General features: G+C 37.6%; 2 protein-coding genes across 5 annotated transcripts; both read left to right on the top strand.

Moving 5' to 3' along the window:
• The first annotated feature begins 200 nt into the window (after nucleotides 1-200).
• LOC121235993 (aspartic proteinase-like) lies at nucleotides 201-6,230 on the top strand. 4 transcript variants are annotated; one of them, XM_041132471.1, is made up of 14 exons: nucleotides 201-354; nucleotides 1,899-2,278; nucleotides 2,383-2,443; nucleotides 2,959-3,053; nucleotides 3,150-3,262; nucleotides 3,361-3,529; nucleotides 3,623-3,662; nucleotides 3,814-3,878; nucleotides 4,365-4,478; nucleotides 4,656-4,720; nucleotides 4,852-5,008; nucleotides 5,112-5,231; nucleotides 5,625-5,713; nucleotides 5,888-6,230. In XM_041132471.1, the coding sequence occupies exons 2-14, from the start codon at nucleotides 1,907-1,909 to the stop codon at nucleotides 5,970-5,972; spliced, it is 1,545 nt and encodes a 514-aa protein (XP_040988405.1). In that variant the 5' UTR covers nucleotides 201-354; nucleotides 1,899-1,906; the 3' UTR covers nucleotides 5,973-6,230. The 4 variants fall into 4 exon arrangements, with proteins under 4 accessions (XP_040988405.1, XP_040988404.1, XP_040988406.1 ...); XM_041132470.1 differs by having other exon boundaries at nucleotides 344-468; XM_041132472.1 differs by lacking the exon at nucleotides 201-354 and adding an exon at nucleotides 564-701.
• A 2,849-nt stretch (nucleotides 6,231-9,079) lies between these two features.
• Nucleotides 9,080-10,710, top strand: LOC121235594 (mitogen-activated protein kinase kinase kinase 18-like). Its single transcript, XM_041131933.1, has one exon. The coding sequence runs from the start codon at nucleotides 9,343-9,345 to the stop codon at nucleotides 10,708-10,710; it is 1,368 nt and encodes a 455-aa protein (XP_040987867.1). The 5' UTR covers nucleotides 9,080-9,342.
• Nucleotides 10,711-11,102: the final 392 nt, after the last annotated feature.

Here is an 11,102-nt window from a genome sequence, read left to right as displayed (position 1 = left end):
TCTCATTGAAATCAACAAAATTAAAAGAAATAATTAATTTCCAAATTAAATATACTCTCGAATAAAAATTCCGATACCATTATATATAAATAATTATATGATTTAATTTTACCGAATTCATCTTAACATGCTTGTCTATAAAGATAATGTTATTTAATACACTTTTTAATTCTCCTTCCGAAATAAGAAAAGAATATCCTTTTTCTCCTACGTCGACTCAGCATTAAAGTCCACGTGTACGGTTCAGGTTCAAAGTCTCTCGCTGAACTAAAATATCTCCTTTTAAAAGGAGCCGCAAAGATTCGTCAGTCCTTTACATTTCTAGTTGTCCGGTGCGGTTGATCTTCAAGACCTGTGAGTAGTTCTATCTCATCGATTATTCTCTGTAATCTCTTGTGCAATTTTCTCTTCGAATTTTTCAATCCATTATGAACTTGTTCGGCTTTGATCGAAACCCTACCTTTCCTTGTAATTGACAGCTGCAATTCTCCGTGATTGATTCATACTTAAACTGTAGCTTTTCCTTTTCTGACATGAGTTTGAGTTTCTCTCTTGTTATTCTGTTTGGGTGATGAGAAACTCTGGGTTAAACAAAGTTATTGAATCTTCGATTTTAGATTTCTAGCTTCAGGACTTCAATAATTCTTGCGGAGAAACCGAGAAACTTCACATACTTGAGTGAAATTATCACCACTTGAAGAGTAATGCTACTGATCATTGTTTTTATCATCATCATCCCATGATGTGTTAGTAAATGATTGAAAACTGTTTGATATGTTTCACTTTCTGTTAATCATTTGTTGATGCCACATCTTGATGTTCAGGAGATAACGATAAAAATGATTATAAATAGATTTTTTTCTTGAATTTAAGATTTCAGAACCAGAATGACAGAGTATGTGGTATTCATATTTTTATCTATTCATATTTTTTCTTTGTTCTTTTTTCCTCCTCTGGAAAGAAACAGAGGGTTAGGGAATTACCTTGTTTGCATGCTAAGCTAGTGTTTCAATTGAAGCCGAAACAGATCATATAGCAGAAAAATAAGCAAAAAAATCATACAAATTAAGGTAGTACTGTTGTAGCATATGGCAGTACCGATTAAACCTCTATTTTTTTCATGAGGTAATAAATAATTGAAATGGATTTAATCATATCAATCACAATAGGCTCTAGTTTTGCACAGTGGATTGCTATTTCTGTCATTAAGGGTGAAATCCTGTTAGGCGTTTTCTTTTTTTAGTCCTATTGGGTGCTTTGGAACTGGGAAAAATAAATTTATTTTAAGTCTTATAATTTGCACTTTTTGTGACCAGAGAGAAGTTAAGCCTTCATTTAGTTGTGTACTGCAACTGCATGGCTTTATTTACTTGGTATTGCATTTGTTAGAGAACAAACAAGAGAAATTGTGATAGTTATTATTATATCCATTTTCAATTCTTTGTTACCTCATGAAAATGATAGAGGTTGAAAAAAGATGGGAGTGATGCGTTGATTACATGTTTTTTTCTCACATTTTAGATTCTCCACTTATAACACCAGTTAGGGTGCGGCCTAGTGGTCAAGGGGCAGGCTTGGGATGAGCTATTTGCTCAGACATCCCGGGCTTGGTTCTGCATTAGAAGTTATGCTAGATTACTTGATACAAAATGCTGGCGGATGGGGTTATATCTCCGAGGTTTACTCCCTCAGGGTGGGTGGGGCAAAACTTGCCTCAAGCATGTGTGAACTTGGACTGGTCTGGTAAGCAGTAACCATTTGGGTGAGATTGGAACTTGACTCAAGCAGTGGTGGACTAACTGCAGCTTGATTGGTTTTGCAGCTTGTCTATGATAATTCTAACTGCATTTTATTAGTATATTTCCTTCATAGAAGAAATTAAATTTCCCAATTCACAGGTAACAACATGGGTGCCAAACTCAAACCCGTTGTGGCTTCCTTCTTCTTTTGCTTGCTCTTGTTTCCATTGGTCTTTTCTGCTTCCAGCGGTGGGTTGGTTAGAGTCGGAATAAAAAAGAGGAAGTTTGATCAAAATGACCGGATTGCTGCTCAGCTTGAGTCAAAGGAAGGGAAGGCTTGGAAAGCTTCTATTAGGAAATATCATCTTCGTGGGAACTCAGGAGATCCAGAGGATACTGATATTGTAGCTCTAAAGAATTACATGGATGCCCAATATTTTGGCGAGATCGGTATCGGTACTCCTCCTCAGAAGTTCACAGTAATATTCGACACTGGTAGTTCTAATTTGTGGGTACCTTCTTCTAAGTGTTATTTCTCGGTGAGTTGTGCTTAAATTTGCTATTGGATATCTAATTCATTCAAATTAATTTTCACGTAAATTTTAATGGGAGAGAATGTCAAATGTATTTCATCTGTGTCCAGGTTGCATGCTATTTCCATTCCAAGTACAAGTCAAGCAGCTCGAGTACCTACAAGAAGAATGGTTTGTTTGTTTGTTCTTTTTTTTTTTTTTTTTTTTCCTTTCCATTTAATGGCCATGAAATACTTGTCTTTCTCATTGGACTTCTTTCAAGTTTTTAGACCACATTTGATTTTCACCAATGTAATCTGAAATCTTTAAATTGTAAACATCCTGTGTTATAGGTTATATTATTTCATAGGAGAGTGCCTTGTGACTGACTAATGGGCACCAAGATTTCGTGGGTGTAAATCTGGTTTAAGCTCTATAGTTGAACAGTATAAGCATTCTTGCTCAATACCCTACCCTTAACTGCCTTATCACACTTGTATATACAATCTTATCAAATGCCCCCTCTTGTGGAAATAAATTTTCAGCCCCATGATTTTAATCTTGCCTAAAAAATAACCAAGTAAAAGATGTCAGACGAATCTCTTTATTAGTTCTTCACAATAGTGCATAAATGAATGGATGCGCACTATGATTGGTGAAACTTTCCTACAAATGACAATAAGATTGTTATTTAATACATGACACAGGTAAGCCAGCTGATATCCATTATGGAACTGGAGCTATTTCTGGGTACTTCAGTCAAGACCATGTAAAAGTTGGTGATCTTGTGGTCAAGGGTCAGGTAATTTCAAGGTCTTGGTACTAGTTTATACATATATGTTCTATACTTGCACTCTCTTGGCGGTTTCCCTTTTACTGATAAAAGTGGTTTTTGCAGGAATTTATTGAGGCAACTAGGGAGCCAAGCATCACATTTTTGGTGGCCAAGTTTGATGGCATACTTGGCCTTGGATTTCAAGAGATCTCAGTTGGAAATGCTGTACCTGTGTGGTATCTTATTGCACCTCTAACTTATGTGGGATGTTAATGATTTTTTTCCTGTTATGTTTGCCTTCTAGTTTCAAGATGCTAATCTTGAAGTGTTCCAGGTACAACATGGTCAATCAAGGTCTTGTTAAAGAACCAGTTTTCTCTTTTTGGTTTAACCGAAATGCTGATGAAGAAGAAGGGGGTGAGATTGTTTTTGGTGGGGTGGATCCTAATCATTACAAGGGTGAGCACACATATGTTCCGGTGACGCAGAAAGGCTATTGGCAGGTTGGTGTTCCAAACTTTGCTTGAAGTACTTGTATTATTCATTAACTTCTTATCTCGGTTTTCTAAATGAGTTGCTGTTCCTTTTGTTGGCAGTTTGACATGGGTGATGTCATGATTGATGGCGAAACAACTGGTAAGAATGATGGTATTTGTGGTTGCTTTCTTGTTTTAGGGAGTATGGAGTTGTGTTACCCAGGACACCATCGTTTTAGCTTCTGCTAGTTTATGTTGCGGTTCCTGTAGCCTTTATTAGTTCCATCATGGCACAAGCATGTCTATTTCAGGATTTTGTGGCAGTGGATGTTCTGCAATCGCTGATTCTGGAACTTCTTTGCTGGCCGGCCCAACGGTATGTCACTCACATTGCTTGTAGCTGCAACATCGTGTGGTGGATACAATTGATTTTGATATGCTCAACATTCTTATTGGATGGAATCCCTTGTTTTTTCTATTGTCCATCTGAGACATTCATTCATTCCTGTTCTTTGTTGTCCTTACAAAATTGTTGCCCAATAGTGTTTTGTTATTCATGATTCACTAACCATCTGTTATATTGGCTGGCATAAAAATAAGGGAGTTGATGATGTCTATTTCTAATACCTTTTTTTTGCGTCTCTAGTTCGCCCATTTTAGCTTGTCTTTTCAGAGGCCATTGAATGCATATTTCAACTTAAGTTTCTCTTCTGTATCACTCTAATGGGAAATATAATTTATATGTGACTGAGCTTTTGTCTATGACAATCACACTGTTCAGATGCATCGAACATGTTACATATGCAGAGTTCCATCGTGTTTATCCATGCTTTTTCAATATTGGTTTGTATTTCATATGCAGACTATTATTACTCAAGTCAATCATGCAATTGGAGCCACCGGAGTTGTAAGTCAAGAATGCAAGGCTGTAGTTGCGGAATATGGGGAAACCATAATCAAGATGCTGCTAGAAAAGGTATGTGTAAAGTTGACATGCTATCAAACTCATACTTCCATATGATTGATGAGATTCTATTAGTTCTATTAGAAAGGTATGTGCAAAGTTGATATGCCATCAAACTCATCCATGTACTTGATGAGGTTATGAATCCGCTTGTGCAACTTTCCAATAACCAACATTATATTTTGCCAGGACCAACCACAGAAAATCTGTGCACAGATTGGTTTGTGCACTTTTGATGGGACACGAGGTGTAAGGTAAGACAACTGGTTTCCTGTAATTTGAAAAATATCAAACTTTTAACACTTACTCCACTCCTTTGTTGTGTGGGTGTTCTTTTCAACTTCTAATATGTCTCTCTTTTTTTACCTGAACGTGTCATTGTCAGTATTGGCATTGAGAGTGTTGTTGATGACGACACTCGAAAAGCATCTGGCGGTTTGCGTGACACAATGTGCTCGACGTGTGAGATGGCAGTCGTTTGGATGCAGAACCAACTTAAGCAGAATCAAACACAAGATCATATTATCAACTATGCGAATGATGTGAAACAACCCTCCTATCTAGTTTATTATTATTATTATTATTATTATTTTTATTTCCCTTCTGTTGTCTTTTATGCTTCCTCATACATGGTAGTAACTGCAGCTCTGTGACCGGCTGCCTAGTCCAATGGGAGAATCAGCAGTTGATTGTGCCAGTTTGTCTTCAATGCCAAATGTTTCCTTTACAATTGGCGGCAGGGTTTTTGACCTCAGGCCTGAGCAGGTGTGATATTCTCAGTTTTTTCAAATAGTTGTGGAATTTAGTTTTGCATGATTTTTTTTTTCCAGCCATTAAAGTGTTACATTGTTGGTTTTCCTCATGTATTTCAGTGGATTTCATAACAATATTTTCTTCCAATTACCACATGTTCATTATCAAGGCTTTCTTAAATTAGTTTTTTTTATTTTTCCTAGTCCTCGCGGCATATAATGTTAACTCAGGTGATGAAAATGGCTATTTCTTTTTTCCGATTGTGAATGTGAAATGTGAAACGTGTAATGTGTTAGTGGCTATTTTTGGTATTTTTATGCATTGTGGCCTATGAAGGACATGAGGCTCACGCCTAACATTGGTTTTTTTTCTTTGCTACTCCTCTCTTTTTGGATGATCAATCAGTATGTCCTTAAAGTTGGAGAGGGTGATGCAGCTCAATGCATTAGTGGATTTACAGCTCTAGATGTGCCACCTCCTCGTGGACCTCTCTGGTAATATCTAAATTCTGTTGTACTTTTATTATCTTTGCATCTTCATTTCTGTCATTATAAATCAATAGAGTGATTCGACTGAATATTGACATACAATTGAGATGCTATATCTCAATAATGCTGGTACACTGGTCTGGAATCTTATCCTCGCTAAATATTTCGTATGCAACACAGGATCTTGGGGGATGTTTTCATGGGTCGCTACCATACAGTATTTGACTACGGGAATCAGAGAATTGGATTTGCAGAAGCTGCCTAAATGAAATCTTTTACCATTAACGTTACCTTCTGTATCCATCTCTTTTCTGAATACATCTGCGTCCTGAAAGACTTGTAGTAACCTATATTGTGTTGGAAGTGAGTTTCAAACCGAAAAACTACTTGTAAATATGTCTGGGTATACTGTGTCGTTTTGTGGAGTTTGTTCTTCCCCTACATGTCAAAACTTGTAACCAAGAAAATGGATCATTGGGCTACATCACACTACTACACATACAATATCTATGGTTTTCTCTTCTCTCTCTCTCTCTCTCTCTGTCGATTGTTTACTCTTTTCTAAAAGCAACCCATGTCTTCAAAAACAGACGTGGAAACGATACGATGTGAATGGACAGTGAGAAGTCAATTTCCTACTGAATTCTCATTAGTACTATAGATGCATTGGCAAAACAGTAACGTATTTGAGAATTTTGAAACAAGAAGAAAATGGAAAATGCCAATGCATTGAGCACAGGCCGCAGAGCTGGAAGATGTTCTCTCAATATTGAGTGGCATGACAATAAAGGATACCTATTGATTAGCTCGTACATGGTAAGATGTAGTAGTGAGAGGATGACAGAAGAATTTATTCGATTAATTTATTACTTTTTTCCATGAATTGGTTAATGGTGACTGGTGTATGGTTGGCAATAACAATGGAAGATAAATTTAGTATCAGATGTGTGCATGGGAAAGTAGTAATTGTCGGTGGCGTGACAGATGAAATTCAAGATCATCTACCATGAAGTAATTGAGATCAAAGTGAAAGCTGCAACGATGACAATCGGACCAACTTGGAATTAATTTCTTCGACCTGGAATTGATGTGTTCGTTCATAGTTTCCCGGTAGATAATCGGCGAAACATTTAAAGGAAACATTGAGAGTAAATATATCTGTAGAAAGTAAATATTGGTGGTGGCGTGATGGATGAAATTCTGGAGCATTTACCAAGCAGTTATTGTGCCCAAGTTGAAAGCTGCAAGGATTCTATCAAGCAGTTATTAGGCACGAGTTAAGAGCCGCAACCAACAGTAAAGAAGATCAGAATGACAATCCATGAGTAAATAAAAACTGGACTATGATTTAAATACAAAATGATTTTGAACCTGCCTTTGTACGGTTACATTGGACCTCTAGACTATTCTAATCATGAAGTATGCAGGATTCTGTGGAGTAGATTTTGTGTCCATGAGTATTATGATTACTGCATTTACTGCATCAAGGGTCTGATGAGGAGGCCAGGCCAGGGGAGCCTTGTTGATCTCCTCGGCTCTCTCTACCCTATGTTGGATGCATTATGAGACCCAGCAACTAAGCAGTGAACTTTGTTTTCTGCTTGGACAGCTGTTTCCCGTTTGTCCAGCTCTCAGTATAGCTGTAAAATTATGATTGGTGTCGGCACAGCCACATTAAAGGGTATGTTCACCGACACCAATCAGCTGGTTGAAGTTACTGAACAGTGAACACGAACAACTTCTACAGTTCAAGTAGTGATACAATATCCTAACTACTTTCTTCTGCCTACGAGCAAATATAAGTTTTAAATAGGTAAGTTTTATATAATTTTTTTTTAAATAAGTGAATTTTAATAATAAAAAATATTTTGTTTACACTATTTTTTAAGTAGAATCTATTTTTTATAAAGATTTATATAAATAAAACTTATCTATTTAAAATTTATATATGCCAAATGACACGAGGCAAAGGGAAGTAAGGAGAAAGAATTTGCTGATGTGGGCCGGAAGGCAATGAACGAAAGCCAGCATTTTTTTTTTTTTTCTTTTCTCATTTGGCATTGCTTAGAGGTTACTCATTCAACACCGCTGCAATCTTTTAGCAGCAAAACAAACGCCTTGCATTATTCTAAACCAAAGCTTTTTACTTTCCTTTTTTATTTTTATTTTTATTTTATTATTTTGTTTCGTTGGACCTCCTGTGATACAGATCACGAGAATCCTTACATCCGGTCTTGGTTTAATTCCTTAATGTGCCTTGCTTTTCCTTCGATTACTTACATGAAAAGGCAAAAGCTGGACCCTCATGCAGGCGGGTCTTTCTTAGGGAGTACGCGTTTTATCCACTGACTTGTACATAAGAATCTTCCAATTTAATTGGCGTTAAAAAAAAAAAAAAAAAAAAAAACGATGCTAATCTAATTCCCCTAGGTTTTGAAGAGCAATACTATAAGATCATGGCTTTGAGACTTGGCAGATCAGAACTCACCTTGGTATATCACATGGCTTTTGCTTCGAAGATCCTGCTCAAATTCAGCCCTTTCTCTTTGTCACTTGGCATAGAACTCACCGAGCTAGGTAGATTCCTATATATGGTTGTTTTTTTATCTTGGAAATTAAACGTAAATGATTAGATATTTAATTCAAAAACCCTAATAGCAATGCTAGAAATGAAAAACAGACCAAATTATTAGCCATCACTTATGGTGGATGAATACTTTATACAAATAGGAATGAGAGAGTTACAGAAATCTTAAAATGAGATTCCTATCAAAAAATCATAATCCTTAATAAAATCTTGTGACAATCAAAATATTGAGATAAATGAAACTAATGACTTAACGTGAGAGTTATTGCACGATCCAAATGAAAAGGGATTTTTTTTTTTTTTTTTATTAAACATCTTTTATGTTTTTGGCTTATTTGAGATCTCCCTGTTTAATTTATTTTTGGAAATAACCACATGCATTAAGACTAACTCAGGATGTGATTCGATAAAAATTTTTAAAGGACCAAATGTTGTAGAAATTCACGTGTTACTTCGGTTGATTTAGAAATGAATATGCCGAGAAAAAGAAAAGGATAATTTCCACACAAAATAGCCACATCATTTGGGAGTTGAAAAGTGAAGTGTTCACACCGTCATATTAGTGCCTTTTTCCGCCGCAAAATAACTTCCCCTGACTATTTGCTTTCTTGGTAATATCCCCACTCAAATAGTGCAATTTTTTGCACATGCTCACGTGTCAACATGTGGATGGCTTTATTCGAAGCCCCTCCATTTAAGGGCCGCTCGAAGACGGCCAAGGCTGGCCGTCTTCTATCACTATCCCCTCCTTTTGCCCCGTGGCATGATATAATCTCAAACTCAAAGATTCTTCAATCTTTCAAACTTATAAAAGAAGAGAGCAAATAAAAGTGCAGCAACATTGGCCAACTACCAAGTCTACAAGAAAGAATATTTTTTTTTTTTTTGGGTGTGTGTTCATACTTCATACCAAAGCCATAGGGACAAAGTCACATTTATATTTGAACCGTAGCACCTCTCCCCATTTGTATAAACCCACCAAACCATATGCAAAAACCAAACTTCTTCCTCTAGTCTTCTTCCTTTGCGCTCCGATCCATCTCTTTCTATGGAATGGATCAGAGGGTCCATCATTGGCCGCGGCTCTACAGCCACTGTCTCCTTGGCCACCACCGTCCCGTCTGGCCAGCTCTTTGCGGTTAAGTCCGCCGAGCTCTCCCGCTCTATGTTCTTGCAGAAAGAACAATATTTTCTATCTCAACTCTGTTGTCCTCACATAGTTGAGTACATAGGCTTTGATGTTTCATATGAAGGTAATAAGCCTATGTATAATCTTTGGATGGAGTATGTACCTGGTGGCACGCTTTACGATGCAATTCAAAGGCACCAAGGGCGGCTGGATGAGGCTATGATTAGAGTGTACACAAAGCAAATTCTGCAAGGCTTGGAATATCTTCATGCCAATGGGTTGGTGCATTGTGATATAAAGAGTCAGAACATATTGATAGGCAAGGATGGTTCCAAAATTGCTGACTTGGGCTGCGCTAAATTGGTAGGAAAAGTTGCTGGAAATGGAGATTCTTCCATGTCAGCACTTTCCGGCACACCAATGTTTATGGCTCCGGAAGTGGCGCGTGGAGAAGAGCAGGGTTTTCCAGCTGATGTATGGGCTCTTGGATGCACAATCATTGAAATGGCTACTGGCAGCTCCCCATGGCCTGAGATGAATGACCCTGTATCAGTTCTTTACAGGATTGGATTTTCCGCTGATGTGCTGGAGCTTCCAAGGGGGTTGTCGGAGAGGGCCAAGGACTTTTTGAGCAAGTGTCTTATGAGGGATCCAAGGGAGCGTTGGACAGCTAAAGAGCTTCTTGAGCATCCATTTCTTGCAGAAAACGATTCTTATTCTATAGAAGTCAAGGAATTAAATATGAGTTCCCCAAATAGTGTATTGGATCATGGTTTTTGGGAGTCAATGAATGTGTTGGAAGGTCGTGGGAATCAGACCCAGGAGAGCAATTCTTCCAATTCTCCATCTGAAAGGATCAGGATGTTGATTGGAGGGACCATGCCATCAGATTGGACTTGGAATGAAGATTGGATCACAGTGAGAAGCGATGTCATAGAGGAAGATGAGAATTCAGTTGAAACTGCATTGATCATGGGTCCAGGTACTCAATTGGAAGTGTTCGGTAGTTCGATGTTTGATGAGGATTTGTTTGAATACTCTGCCAATCACAGGACAAGTACTTTTAGCAGGATTAGTATTAGGATAGGCCTTGTGACGGGATGCGAGAGTGTTAATAAGGATGATATTGTATTGATTATTTCATATTCCGAAATTGACAATGAAACTCAGTTTTTTCCTTTGAATTCTATACCAATTCAATATAATCTTATCTTGTTTGTGACAATATACTTGCTTTACAAATTACGATCTCTTAGTTGCCTAGTTTTACCAGCGAAGCCAAGGTAGCTTGTAGATTTTGATTAGAGGACCCATTCTTTTTACCCTTTCTTCCTCTCTGCTGCTGTGAAGGACCGATTTTGAGCGAGTCCTCTCATGGGACAATTTCTGTTTTGGCTACTTGTCTCTATTCGGAACAGGAGAAGAGACTTTTTAGATTGAAGTTTGAGAGGGAGGATGTTGCTTTCCTGCCCCTTTCAGTAAATGATCCCTCTTTTTGTGTGTAGTTTTTGACCAAGCCCACAAAGACGAACTTTTTTCACTTTTTTTCCTCTTCTTTTTGCCATCCGCTTTTACAAGTTGCCAGCAAGAGACACTCTCAAAGTGCTGCTGCCACAACCCTTGGTGGCAAAGTTGTGGATAAAAAGTCACTCTGAATTCATTGTTTTCTAACTCACCCT

The sequence above is a fragment of the Juglans microcarpa x Juglans regia genome, chromosome 6D (assembly GCF_004785595.1).
Source record: "Juglans microcarpa x Juglans regia isolate MS1-56 chromosome 6D, Jm3101_v1.0, whole genome shotgun sequence".
NCBI classification, from domain to species: Eukaryota; Viridiplantae; Streptophyta; class Magnoliopsida; order Fagales; family Juglandaceae; genus Juglans; species Juglans microcarpa x Juglans regia.
This window is presented reverse-complemented; position numbering and strand designations above follow the sequence as displayed.

Coding starts and splice junctions, on each gene's coding strand:
- LOC121235993 (XM_041132469.1), top strand. CDS start 1,650: ATGCTGGCGGATGGGGTTATATCTCCGAGGTTTACTCCCTCAGGGTGG. Junction 3,663..3,813: donor GATTGATGGCGAAACAACTG/GTAAGAATGATG, acceptor TGTCTATTTCAG/GATTTTGTGGCAGTGGATGT. Junction 5,009..5,111: donor TTATCAACTATGCGAATGAT/GTGAAACAACCC, acceptor TAGTAACTGCAG/CTCTGTGACCGGCTGCCTAG.
- LOC121235594 (XM_041131933.1), top strand. CDS start 9,343: ATGGAATGGATCAGAGGGTCCATCATTGGCCGCGGCTCTACAGCCACT.